General features: G+C 34.2%; 4 protein-coding genes across 7 annotated transcripts; 3 read left to right on the forward strand and 1 right to left on the reverse strand.

Annotated features, from left to right (window-relative positions):
- Positions 1-3,814: 3,814 nt before the first annotated feature.
- Positions 3,815-7,149, reverse strand: LOC105638164 (SNF2 domain protein). 2 transcript variants are annotated; one of them, XM_089725343.1, is made up of 6 exons: positions 6,098-7,149; positions 5,967-6,019; positions 5,048-5,214; positions 4,835-4,961; positions 4,565-4,713; positions 4,280-4,459 (listed from the first exon to the last, which is right to left on the reverse strand). In XM_089725343.1, exons 1-6 carry the CDS (start codon positions 6,852-6,854, stop codon positions 4,417-4,419), a joined length of 1,296 nt encoding a protein of 431 aa, XP_089581469.1. In that variant the 5' UTR covers positions 6,855-7,149; the 3' UTR covers positions 4,280-4,416. The 2 variants fall into 2 exon arrangements, with proteins under 2 accessions (XP_012077309.1, XP_089581469.1); XM_012221919.4 differs by lacking the exon at positions 4,565-4,713 and having other exon boundaries at positions 3,815-4,459; positions 4,810-4,961; positions 6,098-7,111.
- A 1,866-nt stretch (positions 7,150-9,015) lies between these two features.
- LOC105638165 (serine/threonine protein phosphatase 2A 55 kDa regulatory subunit B beta isoform) lies at positions 9,016-15,066 on the forward strand. Of its 3 annotated transcripts, none has more exons than XM_012221920.4 (14): positions 9,016-9,535; positions 10,127-10,230; positions 10,340-10,438; positions 10,550-10,669; positions 11,409-11,618; positions 11,729-11,820; positions 12,189-12,307; positions 12,676-12,799; positions 12,950-13,073; positions 13,414-13,482; positions 13,589-13,680; positions 13,773-13,850; positions 14,084-14,151; positions 14,470-15,066. In XM_012221920.4, exons 1-14 carry the CDS (start codon positions 9,427-9,429, stop codon positions 14,604-14,606), a joined length of 1,545 nt encoding a protein of 514 aa, XP_012077310.1. In that variant the 5' UTR covers positions 9,016-9,426; the 3' UTR covers positions 14,607-15,066. The 3 variants fall into 3 exon arrangements, with proteins under 3 accessions (XP_012077310.1, XP_020536356.1, XP_012077311.1); XM_020680697.3 differs by having other exon boundaries at positions 14,476-15,066; XM_012221921.4 differs by having other exon boundaries at positions 11,409-11,615.
- Positions 15,067-16,133: 1,067 nt separating this feature from the next.
- On the forward strand, positions 16,134-19,443 carry LOC105638166 (NADH-ubiquinone oxidoreductase 20 kDa subunit). The gene is made up of 2 exons (XM_012221923.4): positions 16,134-16,666; positions 18,883-19,443. The coding sequence occupies exons 1-2, from the start codon at positions 16,257-16,259 to the stop codon at positions 19,115-19,117; spliced, it is 645 nt and encodes a 214-aa protein (XP_012077313.1). The 5' UTR covers positions 16,134-16,256; the 3' UTR covers positions 19,118-19,443.
- Positions 19,444-19,878: 435 nt separating this feature from the next.
- On the forward strand, positions 19,879-26,113 carry LOC105638167 (KH domain-containing protein). Its single transcript, XM_012221924.4, has 6 exons — positions 19,879-20,252; positions 20,696-20,982; positions 21,258-21,347; positions 21,430-21,501; positions 21,682-21,798; positions 24,696-26,113. Exons 1-6 carry the CDS (start codon positions 19,931-19,933, stop codon positions 25,854-25,856), a joined length of 2,049 nt encoding a protein of 682 aa, XP_012077314.1. The 5' UTR covers positions 19,879-19,930; the 3' UTR covers positions 25,857-26,113.
- Positions 26,114-26,868: the final 755 nt, after the last annotated feature.

The following is a 26,868-nucleotide window of genomic DNA, read 5'->3' on the forward strand; positions in this document are numbered from 1 at the left end:
ATAAATTATAAAAATTAAAATCAACTTTGTTGAGCTAACCTCAAAGAATAAAAAATAAAAAATAATATAAAATAAACATTCTATAATTTTTTTTTCTCCCCCCTTTTACCTGAATTAGAAGTGTATTATCTCAAATTCTTTTTAATTTCCCAATAATTTATTTTTTATTCTATAATTTATGTCACATGGGTAGTATTCAAGTAAAACTCTCTCAATAGTGGCGACTTCATGCTTTGAATTTTTAACTTTATAAATAAATTAGTATAAAAATAAAGTTTATTTCTGCTGATCCAATCTTCTTTTAATAAATTTAATTTAACAAGTCATGTTAATATTATCAGAAAAATATCAAAAGTTTTGTTTATAATCACAATTGGTTGAGATATGTGTATAAGGAATGGATTATTGACCAAGAAGAATATTGTTTCTGGTAACAAAATAACATAAAAAGCTAATTATTTCTAAATGAGAATCTAAGATATCTAGAAGTATTAGGTGAAAAGAAAACACAGTTTGTGAAGTACTAATATTTGTTAGATTTCTTAAATTCTAAAACTAATTTTTGCATTTGTTTGACCTTTTACCTAAGTGTTCATCTTTAACAAGCATTTCTTAAATTCTTGACTTTAACTTTTGCATGTACAACTTTTATTAATGGGCTCAACCTTAGCAAAAGAAAAAGTAGAATGTGGAATAAGTCTTTTTGTCACCATATAGAGCAAGAGCTTTTATTTACCTTATTAGTATTATTATTATATATATATATATATATATATTCTATTAATGATTTTCGGCCTCCGACGGTTAAGATAAAATTAGGATGAATTAGATTATTCTTAATGAATTTAATATAATTTAAATTTAAAATTATAATTATTTAAGTCTGTTTCAACTGCAGCATTGTCTGAGCACAGATTATGATATATCCTATTTGTTTCTACAACATCCTCTACTCTTTCTCTTCTTATTATTATGCCAAAAGCCAAGTCTATTGTACATGTATGGAGGTTGAGAATAATATAAAATGAAGAGGAAAATACAAAGCTTTTTCACTTTCGAGATGGAAAGTCGCTCTTTCAACCACAGGATTGTGTGGTTGAAACATCATATGTGGTTGGATCAAAAGTGGGTCCCATTGCATGCAATTCTTTTTTTGCAAAAATGTCATTTTCTATTTGAGTTGGTATGTGTCATTACCATTCACCAGACAGTAACCCACAAGTCCCTCTTGCTTCTGTTTTAAAGTCCTTGTAAAAACGTTTTCTCGAAGTATTTCTTTTGACAAAAATAGTTATTAATCATTGAAATTTATCTCAATTGGATTATTTCGTCCTTCATTTGTAAAATGTCATTTTTACCATTAAATGGAAGACTAAATAGTAATTTAATGGTAAATATAAGGAGTAAACAATAACACTATATTTAATACGAAGGATCAAATTTAATCACCTGTTGTTGTTATTGAAAGGTTAATTTAGAGCTCAAAAACTATATTATAAGAATTAACAATATAAAAATAAAATTGCACTATTTATATAAAATAAATTATATGAATTAACAATATAAAAATTAAGTAGGTCCCAGTGATTGTAACTAGTCATGGTTCATATGCAGTACACTCTTTTATTGTCCTAAGTTTGGAATCTTTTGACTAGGAACTAAGGATGTACCACACTATTCTAAAGTCCCAATTCTCTTCATTGTTAACTCACCAACAACACATATAATGACCTGCTTATCAAAAAAAAGGAATTATCACTAATTAATTATAAATCTTAATTTTTTCAATATCAACTCGTGCCATTTGGGTTGGGATTATTTTATGTTAACACTCAAGCCTTCATCATGTTTGTCATAATCATGACATAATAATTTGCCATTTATTTATTGCAATAAATCTCAAATAGCGGCATTTTAAATTCAATAAAAATAAGAAATTTTTATGTCTTAACCATCCAATTCGGCTAACGGTTAATAGGGTAATTTGTAATTTGTTCATACACATTTTTTATCTTCTTTTTTATTCCCCTGAAAATCATTTTTAAAAAATCACATTTATATTTCTTGTTTCTTCTTCCTAAGTCCTAATCATGAACGTCCACTAGCTTTTCCCATCTGAAATAAACACCAAATGACGAGTGTCGGTGACATAATTTTCACTCCACGAACATACAAATTCTAGTAGGACTAACGTATAATATCTGCCTGCATGCATTATTGGGTACGAAGTAAAGCAAAAGAACAGAGTAGAAACTTCTGCAAAAGCCTCTCAAAGGCAAAGCTTATGTGGCTATATGGCTTGTCCAAATAAGCAAAAAAAAAAGCCAAAAAAGCAAAAGGTTGGTGAGGTTTCATGCCTTTTTTTAATTTTAAATAACCTTTTTAATATTAAATATATAGTATTTTTTAAGGGCTCTCGTCTCACTCACGTCAAAGTTATTACCCTCACAAGTGACTCATGCCACGCGGCATTTTTTCCAAATGCCAAGTTTGCATCCAATTCGTTCTTCTTCTCCCTTTGTTAAGCAAAGTTTAATGTATGAAGTTGCTTTAGCTTAGCGATGTTGTATTTGTATGGATGAGAGTACTTTAATTATGTTGGGATTATGTTTTGTTTTACTGATTTTTTATTAATTTATTAATTATTTGTTCTTTAGCTTGGAAATTAAAACTTGATGGACCTACCCACACCATGCTGGACTGGAGCTATAACACCATGAATAACACGTGATGAAGTAATTGTGTTCACATATATGGAGAGAAGTGCTCACATTAGATTAGACAAGGATGGATCGATTGGCTCCTTTCTCTTATAAATAAACACAAATTTGATTGGTAAGGTTCATCCATCTATTAATTACTTGATCCGATCACCCATTTTTCATTTCAATTATTTAAAATTTACTTTTTCTAAAAAAAATATAGATGAATATTAAGATTTGTTAGGCAAAATTAATTGTTTTGGTATTTCGTAACTATTTTAGCTATTATAATTGTGTGAGTAGTTTTTCATAAAATAATAAAAGTTAAATGTTACGCATTAATTTTTTATAAAATTTTATATTAATCTCTACAAGCTATGTTACGGAACACTCAAAAATAAATAGCATTTAACATTTAAAAGCTAATTAAAATATTTAAAAAATAAATAACATTTAACATTTTAACTGTAAGTTATTTTAAAAAATTGCTGAACAAAGAGCGATTATTCTGATTTTTTTTTCCGCGAGGTTAACTTTTATATAAACTAACTTGCGAGTCTTACTTTTTCTATGCCGTTAGATTTTCATCTTCCGGAAGATGCTTCGTACGGCTTGTTGTCTTAGCTCTCTCATGACCCCTTATGTGGTGTAGCTTACTCTCACCCTTGTTATAGCTAGTGTTCTCCCTTTTTTTTTTTTTTTTTTAATTTACTAAAATATAAAATATTGGAAATTATAGTTATTTTGACCCTCCCCTTCCTAATGATATTCAGTGTGAACATAAAGACTTTCTTTTTAAAATATCATTGAAAATTTTCCCAAACCATTGAAAGCTACTATGCAAGATGAGCCAACACATTAATTTCTCAATTTCATGATAAAAAAATCCAAATTAAAAAACAAGAAGAAAAGAGTTAGAGGCTCTAATGGAGCGAGTGGAAGGCAATATGTCAGCAGGATACTCAACGGCTATTTCATGTACCGAACAGCCCAATTTTCGGTTTTGTAGCCCAATCATACGGTAAAAAGCCGCACTTACAATATGCTAAAGCTCAATCGCTGAGTAGCTGACATAACTCAAAAGAGGATAAATCCAACAAAAAAGAAATTAATTGCTGGAATGGAATTGTCTTCTAGTGTTGAAGTCTCTATTAGAGAAGCACAGAACATCCCATTACAATTACAATAGTTCTTGTCACATTCTCCACTAAAATACAAGTGTCCCCCAAAATGCTCTTACCAATAATGGTTTTCCCCAGCAGTGTTTTCACATCTTGCGCTTCAATCAATAATTTAATGTTATTGTTCCATATATTCTGTTGCTTCATCAGAAACTGGATTGTCTACCTCACTCCCGCTGTTCAAGGCATCATCATATTCTAATGGTGAAACTTTCTCTGCTACCAAATTGTCATTAATATTACATTTCACAAACTTAACTTGTTTATCTTCTTCATCCTTTCTCCCGTCTTTGCGTTTCCTAGTCCCGTAAGTTTCTACTGCTTTCAGCAATCTGGGAGCAGCCAATAACATGGCACCCTCAGAATCTAACATCTCTAGATCACCATCAACTTTATCATCCGTCTTAACCTCATTACTGCAATGAGAGAAGTGACTTTCAATCAAATTCTTGCCCTCTGGCCTGATTGAGAGGCCATGCTCTATCTTTGATTTACCAATAGCAGTTTTTGCATACATCTTTGAGGTGTCACTATCAAATACTCTTACCCCTTGATCCTCGAGAGTCAATAACCAATCTGGAAAATAGAGCAAAATCAGATAAATACTAATTGCAAATGGCATAAAATTTCTGAAAACGGAGAAGTTCCAAAATGGGTGGTTCCTCTCTAAATAGCTCCTACCCAAAGTTGTCCAAATTAGCAAAGACACTGAGACACGATTCAGTATAGAAGGCGGTGCCACAGTGTACCCAGAAGGACAGCTGGTCAAGTAATTTAATCCTCCACTTTAAAAATGGTACCACAGATCTTCTCCATTCATAATTTCCTTTCTGAGAATCATAACCAGACAAGAAAGTGCAAGAGGTGCTAAACTTCTGAGAAATGAGGTGAACAAACTCGAGGATAGAGATAACAGAGGAACTCACTGATAAGAGCTAGAGGAGTTGAAACCTTTGGTTTACTTGTTTCACTCTCTATGCCTGGCTGGCATGTTACCCACTTGATCAATTGAGATGGTAGACAAGATGCAGAAAATGCTATTAAGCAAGAAAGAACTTTGCTCTGGTTACCATTATCCCTATGGCCAATCAAACAATAAGATGAATCAGATGAGATGGTCTTATAAACAACTCCTATTAGACATTCAAAAGGTAAATACATCACCTGAGGAATTGTATGGCATTGTCAGCAACAAACAACCATGTTATAGCAAGATTTTTCAAACATAAATCAGGTAGATGGATCCCTTTTTGAGGGCCAAGGAAGGAATAGTCCACTGTCATTGCAGTGTCATAAAGTATGTTTCGCAAAAAAACTTCATCTTCAGAATTCTGAGATAAGAAAACGAATTAATTGACCCTTTAAGTTGTTCAGGAAGACTGATCAGATAGAAACCGTGGAACTATAAACATCATATTACAGGAAGTAGCAAAAGCTAAACAATGCTACACCATGTTTCAGGCATCACCTAATTGACGTACTTTATAACAACTTAGCATGGAAACAGATAAAATGCAGGACTGAGTTAGTTGGACAATATAATTTTCATATACAATAATATCAGCAAGTTTGGAAGTTAAGAAGCATGAATTAAGGTTATATATGCATAATTTTTTTGAGGCTTAAAGTTGATTAAAATGACTACAGGCATGAGTGATCTGAGCCTCAAATCAATACATACAGCTCACAATCTTATGCCTGCAGATTGCATTCTAATTACAAAATCAACATACTATACAGAAGGATGCTAAGGATTATAGCGCATGTGAAATTATATCAAACGTCTGATAGCCGATTATATCACCCGATGGAAGGACAAAAGCTCCACATGTATTCCTAATTCATATTCCTTCATTTTCATTGCCATGTATACAGTTAACTCAAACCAATACTGAGAGGACGAAGAGTTGTAACAGAAGGCCGTTTCCTTATATAAGATTGAGCTTTAAACATGGTAATGGCACCAGATTCCTAGCCAACCTAGCAAGTAAGTCTCTACACTCTATTCTGTAGTCAAACACTAACGTCAAAAAGAAAGAAACAAAAAATGAAAGTACTGTTAACTAAAAGGCAAAATACTAACCAGTATAGTGCTGACAGACAAGGTTGGTTCCAGCAACATCTTGAGAAGGGCATCTGTCATGAAAAAGATAAAAATTGAATCTTGATTACTTAAATCAACCTAAAATTTAAATAACATAAATAAATTCTCACCAACAAAGTAATAATTTCGAAATGCAGTTATCATTTCAACTGCCCAACCACGCAATTCTTTCTCTAATTCTGTCCATGAAATTCCCAACCTAAATTTCAAGCACGACCTCAGCAAGAAAGCTTCAGTCATTACAATCCCAGCTAAATACCCAATTCCACATCCTTCACTAACGATCCTTTTTATAATTCCATCACTAACAAGTGGAAAAAACACTCTTAACTCCTCGCCAAATTTACAACTCTCCCCAACATTTTCCACCAGCCAAACACGTACCAAATCAACAAGACAAGAACTCAGAGCCCCAAATTCTTCATTCTCATCAAAATTGGCACCAGAACAAATACTAATATAACTAACAATCACTTCTAAGAAACTATCAATCTCATTTGTCCACCTTTTTCCCTCAGAAACTAAACTATGCAGCTCATAGATAACAGGAGCAAGTACTGCAATCTTCTTAACTGCATTGCACGAACAAGAGCAGGAAACTAGTAGCTGAAACGAGTCCTTAGCTACAAAGACGTGGTTTGAAGATTTTTGAGCGGTCAATTTCGCGGAGTGGGAAGCTAGAGCCGAGTAAAACCAGATGATTTCTAGAGGTGGATCGGGTAAATTTTGTAGAAAGCGGGAGCATATGGTAGCGAAATTTGAAAAATCGGTTGCGCCTTTTCGGTATTCGGTTAAAAATCGGTCAGTTGATTCTTTTAGCATAGATTGCAAAACGTCTGACTTGTCATTCTGTGTGATTGAGTCCATTTTGATAGCCAAAATCAACGCGAAATGGGATTTGAAATTGAATGATTTTGTGACTTAAAAGTGATTGATTACTGGTTGAGATGAATGTTTGGTTTGAAAAGGGTTTGTGTAACTAAAACCCTAGGTGTGGAAGAATTGGGAGAGGACAGCAGAGGAGAGGGAAGTTCAGGGCATTTTGGTAACGATGCATATTTTGAATTTCAGCCAGAGACTAAACTGGTGTTTTTACTTTAATTTTTACCGCCCTCTTTTCAAATGTTGATCGCGGGTTAATTAATTGATTCATACTGAATAAGTGTGTTTATGCCAATGGCTTAAATGCATAAATTCAACTTTACAGTACTATTTTTGTAAAAAAAAAAAAAAAAAAACTTACAGTACTATTTACAAAAATCTTGTATAACTCTCAACATTTACTCTATTCCATTGTATAATTCAATTTTTAATTATACCAAGTACATGCTTTCGTACCATTTAGTATGAATGAATTCAAATTTATTTATAAATAAATTCTAAGTATAATTTATTTACAGATTAATATTTCATTTTCAAATAAGTTCAAATTTGAATATCAAGCTACTTTTATGTAAAAAAAAAAAAAACATTTGATATAATAATTATAAAGTTTAGAAATGTAGATATTTTTGTCAAACAAATTTTGAGTTGGTCTAACTTTATGAAATTGATTTATAAATTCCACATATTTTAATAAAAAAATGTCTTAATTGTGATATAATCCACGTACTTGAATTTGCAAAATTTAAATCTCATATTTTTTTATTTCAAAGATAAAATTTTAGATTTGTAAATAAATTACATAAAATTTTGTGAAATTCATTTATTTCAAATATGAGTGCTAAACTTACAAAATTATTTATTGAGTATTCAATTAAAATTTAGTACTAAACACACATCGAATTAATATTTTTAAATAAAAATTAAAACTTTTAAAAATGTTCCTAATATTGGAAGGTCTATAATATTATTAGAATTAATAATTTATAAGTACAATAAGTTTCCTATTAAATTTTATGTAAAAACTTATTAAAAGTTGATAGAAGTATAAAATAAACAATTAGTTTTTAACTATGCGTTACGATGAGCTACGCGGTAGGGGTAATTTTCTTATTGATTCATAAAACTGAATTCAAGACCTCTCACTTCTAGTAAAAAAAGTCAATCAAATCATATATAGTTTGCTAAATTACGTCAACTATAATTAATGTTTATTTACACTATGTGTTTTGATTATGGTAATTGACACGGTTAAAAAATGTTTTTTTTTTTTTTTTTTTTTATCTATAGCAAGCCATTTTCCCATTAGACTCAACTTGAAAGGAATTTGCTAAGCCAATTAAAAAATGTTATTGTTTTATCCGTTTTTACCCATGTATGATACTGATTACTTTAAATTAAAATACTATTTATAATTAGTTTTGTATATAAATAATTTATGAATAAGATAAGTCTTATCTTAAAAGGAAATTAGGTAAGAATAATTTTATTATTCAATAATCATGTGAAGTAAAGTTGCAAATTCTCTGATTTTTTTTTTTGAATTTTAATTATGCGGTGTATAAAATTTATTGACCTGATTAATCTAATTAACTCACAAAGAGAAAAAAGCGTTTTCTCCCAATATATTAATAGTTTAAACTTAAAATTTCTGATAAAGAAAAAAAAAAAAAAAACTTTTCATCTCCATCTCTGTCTCACTCACTCTCACCCATTTCGGCTGACAAATTCTCATTTTCAACGTACAATACTTTGAATGTTTCAAGATATTTTCTCTCCACTTAATGAAAGTATATATATATATATATATATATATAGTAATAATTTAATTGTAAAGGCAGAAAAATAGTGAAATGATGTATGCTGCCAAAACCCATGTCAAAGACACAAAGTAAATGGCTTCACCCTTTTTAACTACTCCTACCTTGGATTAAAGTAGGATCATTGTAATCTACGCCAACAAAGCATCATTTCAATTTCAATCCCATCAATAATAGTTGATGAGGTAGAAACTATAATTAATCAAATTAAAAAATAATAATAAAAAAAATATAATATCATGCACGTCACTTTCAACATTTTTAAGAATAATAATAAAAATTGCAGCAAAAAGAAAATCTAGAAGAGTACACAATTGAGAAAATTAGTAATAAAGCCAATAATCAGAGCATAAAAGCTACGTCGCATCTTTCAGTCCGTCGTTATCTTTCAATCTTGTTTCCTCTTTTCTCATTTTCATCAGAGCAGTAAAAGAAGAAGAGGAACACAGAAAGAAAAAGAAATTAACAGAGAGAATCGAGAGACTGTGTCCGTGTGTGAAAATCGCATCGATGAGAGATTCCTAAAGGAGTATAGAGAGTGTATATGCGCGTTTGCTATGGGTGGAATTTCGTTAACGTTCAATCTCTATATTTCTGGTTCTAATGGTTGATTAATCAGGAGCTATTCATCCCAAATGGAGATTTTTACGGTTTTTTTATTTGTGTTATTCCGAATCTGACTTTCGGGGATCGTTGTATTGGTGGGGGTTTCTATTTTGTTAGAGATATAGAGCAGAATGAACGGTGGTGGCAGTACAGAGGCTTCTGTGGAGAAGCTGCAGCCGTTGGAGTGGAAATTTGCGCAGGTGTTTGGGGAACGTACTGCTGGTGAAGAAGTACAGGAAGGTACGATCTCTGATTAGGGTTTTTGATAACTTGTTTTTGGTTCATTGTTGTTGGATTGGTGAATTATTCTTGAAAATTCTTCTGTTCTGTTTTAGTCGTGGGTATACTTATTGGTTTTGGTGTCAAATTTACGTTACATAGCATATCCAATGACAGAAGTAATAGTAAATGACGATGGACTCTATCATGTATGGGATTCAGCTTAATGATACAATCTGTGTTTATGCTGTTAATGGAATCTGAATTGGATTTGAACTGTGAGTTGATGCAATGTCATGCATGTGGAGTTTTAAGAGTGTCATGCACATGTTGATAGGTCATACGAGAATGATCTTTGGCTGATATTAATTCTGGAGTATTGCAGCATGGAAGAGTTAATTGGTATATGATGTTAATCCTGGTTAAGCAATGGAAATATTGAATTATGACCAGAGAGGAGTTAATTGTTAGATGTTTTGAAGGATATTTTATGCCATAAGGCACATTTACTGGACAATGTTGCTTGGAATCATCTTAGTGTTGAGAATTACAGTAGTTGAATATGATGTGTCCCTATCTTCTTACTTTATTTTATCATGGACTTTATTGCAGTTGATATCATATCTGCTATTGAATTTGATAGAACTGGCAACCATCTTGCTACTGGAGATCGTGGTGGCCGGGTAGTTTTATTTGAAAGAACTGACTCGAAGGATGTATGCTAAGTTTTTTCTACTTGATGTTTTCTTTAAGCAATTTTCTTTGACATTTGTAGACTTGTTTGGCTGTTATAATATAGCCCTGAAGTAAAATCATAATGTGTAGCATGGTGGACATCAGAGAGATCTAGAGAGGATGGATTTTTCAATCAATAGGCATCCTGAATTCCGGTACAAAACAGAGTTTCAAAGTCATGAACCTGAGGTATTTCTTTTCCATTAATTTTTAATGTGATCAATTGTATTCCAAATCTATTTGTTTCGGTTCTTTTGAAATCAGGATTTGATGGGCCCTTATGTTATCTGTTTTATTTAGTTTGATTATCTAAGGAGCTTGGAAATTGAGGAAAAAATCAACAAGATCAGATGGTGCCAGTCAGCTAATGGTGCCTTGTTTCTTCTGTCGACTAATGACAAAACCATCAAGTTTTGGAAGGTAAAGAAAGTCAGTTTGAACCTTTAAAGACTTTAGAATATATCAAGGTTCCTTTTGTGAAAGCTCTTGGATTGATTTTGCAATTTAGCTAGATTATTCTTGGTGTAGAATCTTCCTTTCTTTTCCAAGACTTTATTTTCATTGGAAGAACAAAATTTATCCTACAAACAGAGACTAGGGTGATTCTCACTAAAAAGAATCTAAAAGAAGCTGGAAAATATAATGCTCTCTACAATACAACATTTCAACGACAAAGGATATAGAAGAAAGTCATTTAGCAGCTCAATAAAAGGTAGGTTTAGGTCTTAGATTCAAATCTTGTTTAGTAACTGAAGAAAGAAAGGGGTTGGGTTCCAAAGTGATAAAATATTCTTTTGACTGGATAGTTTGCCAGTGTGTTCGGAAGACTTATTTTGTTTTCATTTGGTCCAATAGCTCGCCACGTGGAGGAACACATCGTACTCAATCAGTCCTATCCGTACTCAATCAATAGGATTGATCAACCTCTCTTTAGCTTTTCACCATCTAGCTTGGTGTATTGTTTATTTCTATCTAATTGAACTGCTTTTACTGTAGCTTTTTGGATCAGTCGGCGTGCATTATGTTGGGTAGTTATTTCTGTTTCTTGTCCTTTATAGCAAGGTAGCTTAGTGGATTTATGGAATCTGGAAAAGAGAAGTTGATGCTTCTTTTATGGTGGAAAATTCCTAATCCACTTGGTGTATTTAATGTTGGATAGGTCCAAGAGAAGAAGGTCAAGAAAGTATCTGAAATGAATGTTGACCCTGCAAAAGCTACAGGAAATGGCTCTATTACGGGCTCAAGCATGCAGACAAGCTCCAAACTGTACACTGCAAATGGAGGATCTTTGGATAGGCCGTTAGGTTATCCAAGCAATGACTTTTCCTTGTCAACTGGGAGTGTCCCAAGTCTACATTTGCCTGTGGTAGTTGTATTCAGTCTAGGATGCTTATCTGTTCATAGCAATCATGATTTTGACTATGGAACTTATTTTCTATTTGTTTGTTGCTCTAACACTCATTGCATCTGTATATCTAGTTGACCAGTCATGAAACAAGCCTTCTGGCTAAATGCCGAAGGATATATGCTCATGCCCATGATTACCACATTAATTCTATTTCTAATAACAGGTACATTCTATCAAATCTATATCACTTTTCTTTCTTGTTAGATTCCTTGTCTTCAACTTCCATGTTTTAATTAAACTGCCTGCATTCCTTTGCTTTGTCTTTAATGTTTATTTTGATTGTTCTATGAATTCCTATTTAATTTGGTCCATGGTCTTGGAATGACATGTAAAGTGGAGGAACAATTGATGTTTTATTTATTTTTTACCTTTTGGAGGAAAATGATTCCCATAATTATGGTATTTTTTCTAAATATAATAAATTTTTTTGTGGGTTTAACATGTACATTTGGAAATTTTTGTTACATTGCTGAAATATGCCTCTTTTTCCTCTGATGTCTATGGCATTCACCAATCTTTTTTGTGTTGTAGTGATGGTGAAACTTTTATATCGGCTGATGATCTACGAATAAACCTTTGGAATTTGGAAATCAGCAATCAAAGTTTTAATATTGTTGATGTGAAGCCTGGAAACATGGAAGATCTGACTGGTGGGTCTCAGCTTTCTGTGTGGCAATTCGACATTTTTTTATTGTTCTTATCAATGTTGATAACCTGAGGTATAAGGGAGTAGATAAGATTCTGGTTAGATATCAGCCTTGTTTTATCCTCCATCTGCATGCATTCTGTTTTTGTTTTTCCTTATGTTCCCTTATTGAAGGTGAATTCATATGGTGGGAAGCCGTGTTTATGTTTACATTATGTTTATTATCTATCTTCTGCTGTCGCTTTACTTTCTAATAGACTTAATTTGAACTTTATTCTTGTTTTTATGTTCCCCTTATTGAAGGCAAGTTGATTTGGGGAAGCCATGTTTATGTTTATTACCTATATTCTGTTTATTGTGTTGTGCATGCAGAGGTGATAACTTCAGCAGAATTTCACCCTACACATTGTAATATGTTGGCCTATAGCAGTTCAAAGGGCTCAATCCGTTTGATTGATATGCGGCAATCTGCCCTCTGTGATGCTCATACAAAATTGTGAGTGATTTATCAGTTTTCTGTCAATTTTTGTCTTTACTTTCTTGAAATCAAGCAACTCCTTTAACTTCGAATGCTGCATGATATATGACTTCTGTCATTATTCTTCTTGTTATTTGCTTCTAACTTAAGAATTTCATAACGGCGCAGATTTGAGGAACAGGAGGCGCCTGGTTCCAGGTCCTTTTTCACAGAGATAATTGCCTCAATCTCAGATATTAAGTTTGCTAAGGATGGAAGATATATACTTAGCCGTGATTACATGAATCTCAAGGTCCTAGTTTTTACACACTGTTATTAGTAATTTTTCCATTTTAAGTACTCTGTTTCAAGTTGCTCTCTGAGATTGCCTTGTGTCAATTGTTAATGTAAGCTGCACTTAATTTCTAGAAAATTTAATCACTTCTATTGTTAATATTCACACTAAACTCATGGGATAATGAGTAAGTGAAGTTGATGGAGAATTAAAAATGATATGATGCTGTATTTGAATTGTACCAGACAAACTATGGCAGGTCATGACATTCTAGTTCAATTATTCTCTTGTGCTTTTAGTTTATTCTCTTCCAACATGTTACTGTTCTCTCATGTTGTTTTGACTTCCTGATTCTCAGCTGTGGGACATAAATATGGATTCTGGGCCAGTTGCATCTTTCCAGGTTCATGAATATCTGAGGCCCAAGGTGACACATTCTTCTGAGGACTGTTTCTTGATTTCAGATGACATTTAACAGAAAATTTGTAGGATAAGCATTGTGTGATGTGATTACTTTCTTGTATATTGGCCAGCTGTGCGATTTATATGAAAATGATTCCATCTTTGACAAATTCGAATGTTGTCTAAGTGGAGATGGACTAAGAATAGCAACTGGTTCTTACAGGTGTGTTTTCCATATATATGATCTTTACTGTTTTTATAGTCCTTAGATGCCTAGTATGTTACTTCTCATGACACATTGTTCCTGTGATCTAGCAATCTGTTTCGTGTTTTTGGCTGTTCTGAGGGAAGCAAAGAAGCAACAACATTGGAAGCCACCAAAAACCCAATGAGGTATGTCTGATCATCTATTAATTCAATAGATGACTTAATGATGAGCATGATATAGTAATAATTTGCCCTTATCTTGATATACAGAAATTTTTGTATCAAATATCCTTCAATATTTACTTTCTTGTCATATGAATTGAGAGGAAATTGGTTATTACCAAGTTGAGTATCATATGAACTTGTCTTGACTATTCTGTAGTTGTTTCATGTGGTTAAATGATGCCCTGCATTTCCAGGAGACAAGTTCAAACCCCATCAAGGCCTTCTAGATCTCTGGGCTCTCTTTCTCGTGGGTTTAGACGAGGTATGTGCTTTCTTAAAGTAAACATTGGTGCTAATGGTGTCACCCTGCCAATGGATCTAAATACACATTGCTGGACCGTTATGTTAATAAAAACTTTTCAGGAAGATAAATTTAGCAGATCAGTTAGTTTTTTTCTATGCCTTCAGTTTTATCTTTCTTAGTTTTGCCAAGTAGTTTAATTATGCCAAGCATCTAAATCAATCAGCGAACCACTCTCTTTAGGAATTTTTTCATTTTGAATTTTGTTCACTTTTGTGCCTGATTTAACGCCAAATTGACTTTGTGACTCTGTATTATCTTATTTCTCGACTTCAAAAGGAGCAGATAACTCTGGAATGGAGGCAAACGGAAATGCTCTTGACTTCACAACAAAGTTGTTACATCTGGCATGGCATCCAACAGAAAATTCACTTGCCTGTGCTGCTTCAAATAGCCTTTACATGTATTATGCATAAAGATGGCCCGGGAAGATCACGGATTTTGGCTTTTAGCAAAACCTATAGTTGCTACCTCCGGCAAAGGCTCAGCTGCCTTCTTTGCTAACACAGATGTGGAAAACACACCCATTATCGGAGGCCAATGTTGCTGTTGTTGAATTATCAAGGAAGTATTATGACTTTAGCTCCCAGGCAGGCATGCCTCACTAATTATATTCTTTCACAAGAAAATATACAGTTCTGTCGCTATAATTTTTTGGGTCTAGGTCAAAGAAAAAAGCAACCTTAAACAAATGCTTTTATGTAGTGCCCGCAATGCTGCAATTCCAACTTGGCAAGGGAGTTAATGACGGGGGGGAATGATCAATTCTCATTGATGTTTTTGGTTTAACCTTGTACCATGAGAACGTAGGACTCGAGGGTTGTGAAAATTTTATCATTATTATTGTTATTTCATAGTCTAACCATTCTCTGTCTCCTTTTTCAGAGTTGCTGATCTTTCTAAAGTTTTTGCCAAGTAATGTTTCTTTTTTCGGTTATAATTCTTATTTTATGAGATTAAGAGTTGGTCTGATCCTAGGCACATTACATATCACTCCACCAACTGTAAGGAACTGAAATTCCAATATTGGGATAAAAGAATTGGTATAAATGTTCCTCTTTGCAAAAGCTGTTATACGTAATAATGGTATAAAATAAAATCTTTGTGAGTTACGACTTCCGACATCGAAATGTAGCTCTTCGCTATGAGCTCTGAGTTTCCATGTGACATTATAATATTGTCGTAAGCTTACATATGTAAGAAATAAATGATTCTTTTATTCCCTTAAATATAGATATGAATTACTATTTGGTTTAGGAAAATATTCAAATTACCTCCAATTTAGTTCCTTTTTTTTTTTAATTTTAGTTTTTTTTATAATAGATTTAATTTTTAAATAATCTAAATAACCTAAATATGTTTTATGATATTTTTGTTATATTTATTTAACGCTTCACATTTTTATATGAAAACTCGAGTTAATTGTAACAATTTATTTAATTTCTACACATTTATCAAACAAGCTTTTAATAAAATGATTATGAGAAAATTTTAAAATAAATAAATTTCACAGAATTTTAAGGAATTCATCTATAAATTCAAATTTATTCGTTGGTATAAAAAAATGAAAAATTAAATTTTATGAATTTGATATATTCGAATATAACTAACTAAATTTTATCTAAAAATGTAGAATTTTCAAATGAATTCCATCAATTTAAATAATCTAGATTTTTATGAAAAATTTTTCATCCTCTTAAATGAATTTTCAATTTTTAGATTCATTTCAAATATAAAAAATTCATTCAAAGATGGATTTTATTAAAAATTTATTTATAAATGGATTTCATATTTTGATTTCATATATACTAATTTGTTTAATACATTATTAAGAGAACCTTAATAATATCGCATAATTATTTATTTTATATATTAGAAGAATTATTATTAAACTAAATTTTTTTGATTTAATGCAGATATTAACGTTCTCATTTTTCCTGCGGTTCGTACATTGAACACGTCGCTGCCTTCTCCTCTGGAAAAACCGCATTGACAACGCTATACACAAAACAAACCATATACATCAACGTAGAGTACTGTCGCCTGAAAAGCGACCTGCAGAAACGATGGCTATGATCACTAGGAATACCGCCTCACGGCTCCCCACCCTCCTCTCCCAATACCGCGGAGCCGCTGTTTCTTTCCACACCACACTTCCCCCTCTCTCCGCTGGGGCAACGCCACCGACTCCTTATGCCCGCCCACCACCCCCTTCCACCTCTTCCCCCGCCGGACTTTCGAAAGCGGCGGAGTTCGTGATATCGAAGGTCGACGATCTTATGAACTGGGCGCGCCGCGGCTCCATCTGGCCCATGACTTTTGGTCTTGCTTGCTGTGCCGTCGAAATGATGCATACCGGTGCTGCTCGCTACGATCTGGATCGCTTCGGTATCATTTTCAGACCCAGTCCTCGCCAGTCTGATTGTATGATTGTCGCTGGTACACTCACCAACAAGATGGCCCCTGCTCTTCGCAAGTAAGCCTCATTTCCCTCTTTATTTCTTAGGGTTAGGAATTCTCTCTCCATGATTTTTGGGTCTTTTCAGTTTTTAATTGGATTTTACTCCAGGTAATCATTATTATTAGGTTTTGCTCATTTGTTTCAGATCTCTGTTTGAATTCTAGTGTTTAATACCTGTTGATGATTAATGTTTGGTAACATATGATTTTTTTTTTTCCTGAAGGCAAACACTTGGGCTATTTGTGTCTTGATCTCATTTCAATCTGGATTGTTGTTAAAATGTTTCTTGCAAATGTTGCTGTTTTATAATTTTTCCTCAATTAGGTGGAAGGAAGGGTATTAAAAGAGGAAATGGGAGTGTTTTTTGAGGAGGAAGTGGGTGTTCCGTAACTTCTTCCTTTTTATAAGAGACAGTAGAATTTGAATCATAGTTTGAACAAATTGACTAATTTGGATTTGAAGTCCATTAGCAAATGTTTTAATCTGCTACAGTTGAGGCTTAGCTGCTTGAGATATTGTAACTAATAAGTAGTACTTAACCTTGGAGTTTGAATGATAAGACGTAGCCTTAATGGCATTTTTAGCCATGTAGCGTGAAACTTATTGTTCTATTTAGCTTGATATGTGGGAATTTTGGAATCATCTGGAAATAGTTCAAAAACTTTAGTCGAGCTTCAGTTATAACTACACTTCAAGACTTGATTGAGTTCAAATTATTTGATTGATACATATGGATTGAAGAAATAACTTCTCTTGGATAAGCATAAGCTGAAATTTGTCAAGGTTATGGCTGCTTTTAGTGAAGTAATAAGTAGTACTTAACCTTGGAGTTTGAATGATAAGACGTAGCCTTAATGGCATTTTTAGCCATGTAGCGTGAAACTTATTGTTCTATTTGGCTTGATATGTGGGAATTTTGGAATCATCTGGAAATAGTTCAAAAACTTTAGTCGAGCTTCAGTTATAACTACACTTCAAGACTTGATTGAGTTCAAATTATTTGATTGATACATATGGATTGAAGAAATAACTTCTCTTGGATAAGCATAAGCTGAAATTTGTCAAGGTTATGGCTGCTTTTAGTGAAGTAATAAGTAGTACTTAACCTTGGAGTTTGAATGATAAGACGTAGCCTTAATGGCATTTTTAGCCATGTAGCGTGAAACTTATTGTTCTATTTAGCTTGATATGTGGGAATTTTGGAATCATCTGGAAATAGTTCAAAAACTTTAGTCGAGCTTCAGTTATAACTACACTTCAAGACTTGATTGAGTTCAAATTATTTGATTGATACATATGGATTGAAGAAATAACTTCTCTTGGATAAGCATAAGCTGAAATTTGTCAAGGTTATGGCTGCTTTTAGTGAAGTAATAAGTAGTACTTAACCTTGGAGTTTGAATGATAAGACGTAGCCTTAATGGCATTTTTAGCCATGTAGCGTGAAACTTATTGTTCTATTTAGCTTGATATGTGGGAATTTTGGAATCATCTGGAAATAGTTCAAAAACTTTAGTCGAGCTTCAGTTATAACTACACTTCAAGACTTGATTGAGTTCAAATTATTTGATTGATACATATGGATTGAAGAAATAACTTCTCTTGGATAAGCATAAGCTGAAATTTGTCAAGGTTATGGCTGCTTTTAGTGAAGTAATAAGTAGTACTTAACCTTGGAGTTTGAATGATAAGACGTAGCCTTAATGGCATTTTTAGCCATGTAGCGTGAAACTTATTGTTCTATTTAGCTTGATATGTGGGAATTTTGGAATCATCTGGAAATAGTTCAAAAACTTTAGTCGAGCTTCAGTTATAACTACACTTCAAGACTTGATTGAGTTCAAATTATTTGATTGATACATATGGATTGAAGAAATAACTTCTCTTGGATAAGCATAAGCTGAAATTTGTCAAGGTTATGGCTGCTTTTAGTGAAGGAGAGACGATTAATCCAGAGTGATATATATATATATATATATATATGTATCAATCAAATAATTTGAACTCAATCAAGTCTTGAAGTGTAGTTATAACTGAAGCTCGACTAAAGTTTTTGAACTATTTCCAAATAATGTGTGTTGCACCAGACTGTGGGTTTTATCTATATTTCTTCCTCTGTCTCTGTCTGTTTATATTCAAATTGTTCATGTTTGGGTTCACTAGTATTAACGTTGGGACATCATGAGTGGACCACAGTTGACCACAGTTCTGATACCTAAAATTATTGACAGGGTGTATGACCAAATGCCTGAGCCAAGGTGGGTCATCTCTATGGGCAGCTGTGCGAATGGTGGCGGATATTATCATTACTCCTACTCCGTCGTACGTGGTTGTGACCGGATTGTCCCTGTAGACATTTATGTTCCAGGATGCCCTCCCACGGCTGAGGCTTTACTCTATGGGATACTCCAGCTTCAGAAAAAGATCAACAGGCGCAAGGATTTCCTCCATTGGTGGACCAAATGAGTCCATTTTATTTTGCTGCTGACAGAGTTTACTGCATCTTGATGATCCAATAAATGCATTTATGTATCTGTTTGCCAACTCAGTGCTGTTTGGAGGGAAAGACTGTCAATCTTTTTTCCAATTCTAGACCTTTGTCCATGGTGTTGCTTACCAAAACCGTCAATACATATAAGTTGTTACGGTGGCTGCGGATCCTGTAAAACTTCTTATAACTTCAAATCTTGGATATGTATGAACTCTCTTTAATATTTGGCTTGTTTAGCTGTTAGAAAGCTGCATATTGTTTTTGTATGTGAAGGCTAAATAAAAAGTTTTTGTTCTCTTTACATTTGCCATTTGCTGGACTGAGGATATCTGTGGCTAAAATCAATAATACAATTAATATGCATTTCTGAAGCTGAATTTTTATAATTTAAAAACCATTTTTATCGAAAATAATTAAAGATGTTTTATAATTTAAAATTTTAAACTAACTCGTAAATACCCCAAATATTAAAAAGTGAAAATAATATTTTTGGCAAAACAAACTAAGCAATGTAATTTATTATCTTGGTATATGGGAATCAAATTGAGCTGTCACCCACTTACGCGAGGACTGTGAGCCGAGAACTAATGGTACAGCGTCTACCAAAATACGGTACTTTGTTCCCGTAAGCGAAATTTCAACAAGAAAAAAAAAATAGAAAAAAAGAAAAAAAAAATCTCTCCACAATTATCCTATCACGTGTCCCGCTTCGTATAAAAGCTCCACTACTCCTCTCACACCCTCCAATCAACCGCTAAGTCCTTAGGGTTTCTTTTCATTCTTTACCCATGGCAGACGAATCTCAGTACTCTTCGGGCACAGACACCGCACCCACCACCACCAACAAGCGCAAATATGATGACCCGATTACAACGTCGTCAACGCGTCGCCCAACTGGCTTCTCCTCGCCTGACTCCTCTCATGCTCCGCCGTCATACAACAGCGTGCCCCCGCCTAACGATGATGAGATCCAGATTGCTAAGCAAAGAGCTCAGGCGATCGCCGCTCGTCTCTTCAATACTGTCGGTTCTGATATTAAGCGCCCTAGGGTTGAGAATGGTGCGTCTGGCTTCGATTCAAACGAGAAGGGTTTTAGCTCTCCACCTAACGGTTAATAATCTCCTCCTGCTCTCTCCTTTTCTCTCTCAATAACTGTACATATCTTCAATGTTTGTCGTGAATTTGTGTCAGCGGATCTGTGCGCTTTACTTTTGCTTTGTTTACGCGTATCTTGTTTGTTTCGTTTAACGTTTTGTTCTTTCTCTTCAGTTTATGTAGTTGTTTGTGGACTCTCGATGGCTTCGTTATGTCTGCAATATTTGGAGATGTACACCTAGCTATTAATCGGTTTAAGTGAATAATTGGGCTAGGGTTTAGGGTTTTGGACATATTTTCTGTTCTATACATTTCAATATGTTACTCTGATTACATACCGTATGGGACTTAATTTAGTTCATTTGTGCCTACCTTGACCTGCTATCCTTTTCTTGATAAATGATTTACTTTCTTGCTTGATATGTCAAGATAATTGCTGGTGTTTTGGTTGACTGCAGACGTGAAGTCTTTGTCAAACGCAGCCCCTTCAGCAATTCCTGTTTCATATGGATCCTACCAGGGAGGTTCGAGCAAAAAGATTGATATTCCAAATGGTAGGGTTGGTGTTATCATTGGGAAAGGTGGAGAGACTATTAAATATCTTCAGACTCGTTCTGGAGCAAAGATTCAGGTTACTCGAGATATGGATGCAGACCCTAATTCGGCGACTAGGATGGTAGAGCTCATGGGAACCCCTGAACAAATAGCAAAAGCGGAAGAGTTGATAAATGAAGTTCTTGCGGAGGTAGGAGTACTTGGCTCATTCTTTAACTGCTTTTTATCTATAAGATTTATTTCTTCTCAGTTTTAGGTTCGAGGGAATTAGCGGACGCATCAATAGAAATTATAGATGAAATTATAGATGATTGGTTATAATATATAAATTTCTTGAAGTAGGTTGGTGTGATTTCAGTGTCTAATACACCCTTTTATGCAGTTATTGTTTCAAAATGGAAGCAAGCTGGCTGGTTTACTGATATATTATTGCAAACTTTAATTCACGTTGAATGTTTGGCTCAGGCTGATGCAGGGGGTTCGGGTACAGTTTCTAGAAGGTTTACAGGTCAAGGTGGTTCTGAACATTTTGTGATGAAAATTCCTAATAACAAGGTATATCAAAAAGCCATATTTAGTTGTGATATTAGGTTTGAGTTCTAGTTCTGGATAGCATGTGACGTGTAATTGCCTTCAGGTTGGTCTGGTAATTGGCAAAGGAGGGGACACAATCAAGCAGATGCAGAATAGAACTGGAGCTCGTGTTCAGGTTTGTTTTTCAATGCATTGCTTGAAATTCCCACTATCTATCATGATGAGATTGTGTAGGTGTTGTTATTGTCTTGACATCACTATTTTTTTATTGATCCTTGATTGTTATTGATATGTCTTATGATTTATCTTGGTAAGTTGTTCCTAGAAACTAGTTTACATCTTAAAATTTCTGCAGGTGATACCTTTGCATCTCCCTCCTGGTGATGCATCAACAGAAAGGAATGTGCATATAGAGGGGACCAGTGAACAGATTGAACTTGCAAAACAGTTGGTTAATGAAGTAATCAGTGAGGTATATTTGGTTGTTGATGTTAGTTTCCAGAGGTGGCACTTAGGAACTACTGGTACTTTGTTTGAAACATGGTTAAATTTAGGAGAATCAAATATGGAAGACATGATAGCTTATATTTTTATTCAGACGGTCCTATCAGCATGAATTTTTCATTCATTTTTATTATATTTTGATAGCTTGGTTAATCTATTAGATCGTGTATATCTTTGTCTATGTTACTCTTCAAATATTGCTGCTTAGTTGTGATTTAAACACTTTTGTTTCAGATATCTGTGCTTCTGGCAAAACGTTCCTGGCTTTTTTCTTTAAAAAATTAGACTTGATATTCAAATTTGTTTGTGGTATCTTTTGCAGCATCAAAGTTGTTCTAGTTGTCCATTTTGGTAATAATTGGAATATATAAATATTACTTTTTGTTGATTTACATCTAACTTTACAGATGTGTTTGACACTGTTATGGTTCATAGAGTTGTCTTGTTCTTGTTATTTCTCCTTGACTTGGCTGTTCTATGCTTTCTTCTCTTCCTTTGATGTTCCAATTAAAGATTCTGTCCATCTCAATTTATTAGCTGGGTTTGCATTCAAGTGTTTTTATAGTTCTGGTTTGCCTTTTAGATTTGGTGTTACCTTTACACTGTCTAATATTCGCAATTCTCCTCCTTCCTTTGCATGGAGCTGGATTACAAGTTGATTTTAATATTTTGTTTATATCAATGCCATTATTGTGATTAATTAATATTATTGGGGTATATTTTTGAACATTAGTTTCCTTGCAGCAACTATTTGGTTATATAAAATCGGCTAGATATATCAATTTATATTATTCCCTCATTGGACTATTTAGATTCAGAAAGTTACAGATATTTTTTGGTCGCTGATCCTCATGGCATTTACAGCTTAGTTGGTTGAGAATTTTTATCCCCTTTGCTTTTCTGGAAGAGGAGAAAGAGAGACTGCAATTCTAACTACTTTATAAAGATTCCAGGCTTTTTAACTGGTTTAGTCTTTAGGAGCTGGATAGCATGGTAATGTGCATTACTTGATATAATGTTCGAATGTCTGAGATATAGCTGTCAGTGTATACTGAGTGCACAAACCTTCATTAGTTTTTTCTTTTGCCTTGCCAACTGCTTCAATTTCTTATGCCTATTATTAGTCTTCTGACTTATATTTTGAGGTGGATGTTGGATGTATATGGGTTAATGATGAGACGGATTATGGTGATTATATTTTCTCATACATGGGTTAGTGCCCTACTGACTTAGTTTGTTGAGCAAGTGATACATGGATCCTCGGATTGTTGAGCAAGTGATAACCACTATTTGTTTAGTCGGTAAGGCCATGTAATAACTGTTTACTATTTGAACCCAATATCGCCATAGTTTTCAGTTGTATTCCCATTTGGATTATAGTATGTTCTACCACCATATGTGCTTATTGATGGTGTCATGTTACTGATATTGTTATTGAGAACTATTGTAGGGTTAGTGTTGTTGGACTTTTTGGTGACACCAACATGGAAAACCTTGTGTTGGTGTTCCCTCGGCAACATCCTGGTATGGTTCTGAATCCCCTTTTTTTGATGTTTAGTAATGATCTCCTGCAGAGAAGCAGCAAATATACTTGTGAGGAATACAATCTCATTAGATTACATTGGGTTAATTTTTGGACTGTGAGTTGTTGGGTATCTTTTATTAAAAATGCTACCTTTAGTTTTGCAACTGGGTGGCTTATTTTATGGAGATAAAACTTGTACATCACATCACCTTATCCTAAACTTATTTGGTGGCCTTAATTTGATCTTGATTATCTTCGAAGCTTTTATGTATACTTCCTCCTTGTTTTGAAGCTTTGTAATTTCTCCTTAATTTGAAGATTTTTAATTTCTTTGAATATCTTTTAGTATTTCGATATCGTAATCAGTTGTTAAACTATTTTCTCTATTCTTAATGGGTTTTTACACTTGATAATTGTTTCAGCCTTGTTTTCTTTGGCAATTTTTCTTGTCTTGCTTATCCCAAGTCCTTTTTCCACATGCATCCTAACCTCTTCAAAGCACCTTAGCAAATTTAATGTGTTGTCCAGCACAGTTTTAGGATCACATTTATAAATTGTATTGTTATCTGGTACTCTGGCATCTGCATTTGGTTTTGTTCTCGTCTTTATCTGGAGGATAGTGTGGCATTCTGCTTTGTTTTCTGCACCTTTATGATATTACTTACAATAGCTAAAAAGTTCATAGATGTTTATCCGTTAAATTGAAGTTGCTTATTCTAAACTCCTGCATACATTATGTTTGCACCTGGTTATTACTTTTATGACAAATTCTGGTGTCTGTATAATTCAGAAACTAAATTTAGGTCTGTTAAACAGTAAAGCAATGGATATGTTATTAATCAATACCCATGGCCAATATAGGATATTGATTTTTGAGAGTATTCTTGTATTGATGCTTCTGTTGGCTGCAATACATCAGATGGATATTACGTCATATCATTGTGTGCTTCATATGAAACTCTTTGCCAGCCCGTGGCAGTGAGGCATTCTATATCTATCTTTACTATTTTGGTAAAGCTTGTATAGTATTTTTCCTTTTTGTTCTTTCTGTACCCATTCACTTCAAGTAGGGAGAGGATGGGCTTCCGCTGGAGTAGCTCAATAATTCCACCAACCAAGTACGGTATGTAGGCATTCAGACCCCTTCCTGATAAAGTATGAAATCCAATAATCCCTACCTCGGAGATGCTTATTTGTTGTTTTATGCTTTATCTCTATATGTGCTTGCTTTCAATTGTTTAAATGCTTACTATATCCATATAATTTGTGTTCTGCGATGTCAATATGCTGGCACTTGTAAAAAGTTCGCATGGGTTATTTGGAACAACAATTTTTTGCAGAATCGTGCAAGGAATCAGTCAATGTCTGGTGGTTATCCTCAGCAAGGGTATCAAACCAGACCACAGACAAGCTGGGGTCCACCTGGAGCTCCTCCAATGCAGCAACCTGGTTATGGCTATGGGCAGCCTGGAGCTTACCCTGGCCAATCACAACAGTATAACATGTCTCAGGCACCTTATGCTGGGTATCCCCCTCAACCATCATCTGCTGGATATCACTCTAACTGGGACCAGTCAAATGTGTCTGCCAATCAACAGACTGGTGGTCAGGGTTATGATTATTATAATCAGCCAGCTTCATCACAGCAACAAACAACCCCTGGTGGTACTGCACCTCCAGCTGATAACAGTGGTTATAGTTACAGTCAGCATCCATCTTCTGGTTATAATCAGCAGGGACAAGGTTATGCTCAGGATGGCTATGGTGGGTATCCTCAATCTAGCTATGGTCAACCACAGCCTTATGATCAACCGCAAGGTTATACCTCAGCAACCAATTATGGTAATGCAACTCAAGAAGGAAACACTTCCTCTTATGGAGCCCAAGGAGACTTGGCCCAGGCACCGAGCCAACCCCCTGCAATGAGTCAGCAAGGTTATACCACTGGACAGCAGCCTAGCCCAAATCCATCAAGTTATCCACCTCAAGGAACTACTCAGCCAGGATATGGACCAACTTCCCAAACTGGTTATGGGAGTCAACCAGCAGCTCAGCCTGCTTATGGGTCCAACTATGGACCTCCTCAAGCACAGAAACCTCCAGCAAATCCTCCTGTTTATGGGCAGACACAACAATCACCAAGCACTCCCGGAGGTTATAGCCAGCCTGCCCCTGTGCAGCCTGGCTATCCACATTCCCAGCCACCACCATCTGGATATACTCAACCAGATTCAGGTCAGCAACGTGCCCCATCTGGTTATGGTGCGGCTGGTGCTCAGGCAGGGTATGGTCCAACTTATGGTTCAGCTCCAGCTAGTCAATCAGGTTATGGACAGGGGATGCAACCTTACAACACTTCTTATGGTGGTGGTTATTCTCAACCTGCGGTGTATTCTGCTGATGGCAATGGAAGTAGTAATACTCGGGCAACTTATGATGCAGCTCCAGCGTCACAGCCTGTTCAGCAGAGCGGAGTTGCAAAAACATCCCCACAAAGTTGATATGGCTTCAGACACAGATTTTGTTGTTTGATTGTTGGTTATGTATTCATGCTGTTAGGTTTAGTTAGGTTTTTATAGTTTTTTAAGACTTAAATGCATTGGCCTTAGGTGAACATTTTCTGTTCTGTTTTTGATGTTTTCTGCATGTTTAAATTTTATTCTTCTGCTTTAGTTGTTAGTTATGTACTGTTTAAGTATCTATCTTGTTGTACTTGCATTTTGAGTTTATTGGGTTATGCCTGAATATTCTCTAGTCATTCTGTTTGTTGAATTTAGTTACGGTGGAGGATGTTTTAATTGATTTCTATTGGAGATTCCAGAATTATAACGTTGGAAGTGTTCCTGTTGGCTTCTGTATTTAATACATTATATTTTTAATTTGGAAGGTTGTAGTGGAAAGTTGAATGTGCATGGTCGGTACAATTTGATGAGGCAGTATGGTGCACCAAGCGACTTGTTAGCACGATAGTCGAGCCATTTCTCGTGAGCTTTGGGACGATTGATTCCGTTAATTCATGTTTTCCGTTAACAGTGTCACAAAAATTAATTAATATTTTTTATTTGTATAACATATTAATGTAAAATAAAAAATAATACATATAACTATAAAGTTTTTTTTTTCCCCGCAATCGTTGTCAAGAGAAAGTTTATATGCTTTTAAGTGTACGGTTATTGTTTGATAATAGCATGCGGATGATTAGCAAACTGTGATAGACTTCAACAATTGATGGGAATGGTATTGGTACTCGATAGTGGTTTATTAACATGTTTGTTAATAGTTTTATTTTTGTCTATTTTGAAAATTACGAATTTAAATTTCGAAAAGTTTATAATCTTACTAACAAATTATGGTATAGAAGAAAAATATTTTCTAAATTAAGGTATTGTATTACAATATTTTTAACCTTTAAAATTAAAGCCTCGTGCAATCTTAATTTTAACTCGTTTACATATTATGTGAAATTTTTAATTAATTTAAAATGACAGCTTAATATTTTTATTTTAAATTTAC

Source organism: Jatropha curcas, chromosome 8, assembly GCF_041381405.1.
Source record: "Jatropha curcas cultivar XTBG-Jc1 chromosome 8, XTBG_Jcur_1.0, whole genome shotgun sequence".
Classification (NCBI taxonomy): domain Eukaryota; kingdom Viridiplantae; phylum Streptophyta; class Magnoliopsida; order Malpighiales; family Euphorbiaceae; genus Jatropha; species Jatropha curcas.

Bases quoted from the DNA above. Each gene is read 5' to 3' on its own strand.
- LOC105638164 (XM_012221919.4), bottom strand. From the start codon at position 6,854: ATGGACTCAATCACACAGAATGACAAGTCAGACGTTTTGCAATCTATG. The intron at 4,962-5,047 runs GTGATGTATTTA...GATTGGCCATAG, and splicing joins AATGCCATACAATTCCTCAG to GGATAATGGTAACCAGAGCA. The intron at 4,460-4,809 runs GTGAGTTCCTCT...TCTATTTTCCAG, and splicing joins AACTCCTCTAGCTCTTATCA to ATTGGTTATTGACTCTCGAG.
- LOC105638165 (XM_012221920.4), top strand. From the start codon at position 9,427: ATGAACGGTGGTGGCAGTACAGAGGCTTCTGTGGAGAAGCTGCAGCCG. The intron at 13,074-13,413 runs GTCCTAGTTTTT...CCTGATTCTCAG, and splicing joins GTGATTACATGAATCTCAAG to CTGTGGGACATAAATATGGA. The intron at 13,851-14,083 runs GTATGTCTGATC...CTGCATTTCCAG, and splicing joins GCCACCAAAAACCCAATGAG to GAGACAAGTTCAAACCCCAT.
- LOC105638166 (XM_012221923.4), top strand. From the start codon at position 16,257: ATGGCTATGATCACTAGGAATACCGCCTCACGGCTCCCCACCCTCCTC. The intron at 16,667-18,882 runs GTAAGCCTCATT...AATTATTGACAG, and splicing joins ATGGCCCCTGCTCTTCGCAA to GGTGTATGACCAAATGCCTG.
- LOC105638167 (XM_012221924.4), top strand. From the start codon at position 19,931: ATGGCAGACGAATCTCAGTACTCTTCGGGCACAGACACCGCACCCACC. The intron at 20,983-21,257 runs GTAGGAGTACTT...TGTTTGGCTCAG, and splicing joins TAAATGAAGTTCTTGCGGAG to GCTGATGCAGGGGGTTCGGG. The intron at 21,348-21,429 runs GTATATCAAAAA...AATTGCCTTCAG, and splicing joins TGAAAATTCCTAATAACAAG to GTTGGTCTGGTAATTGGCAA.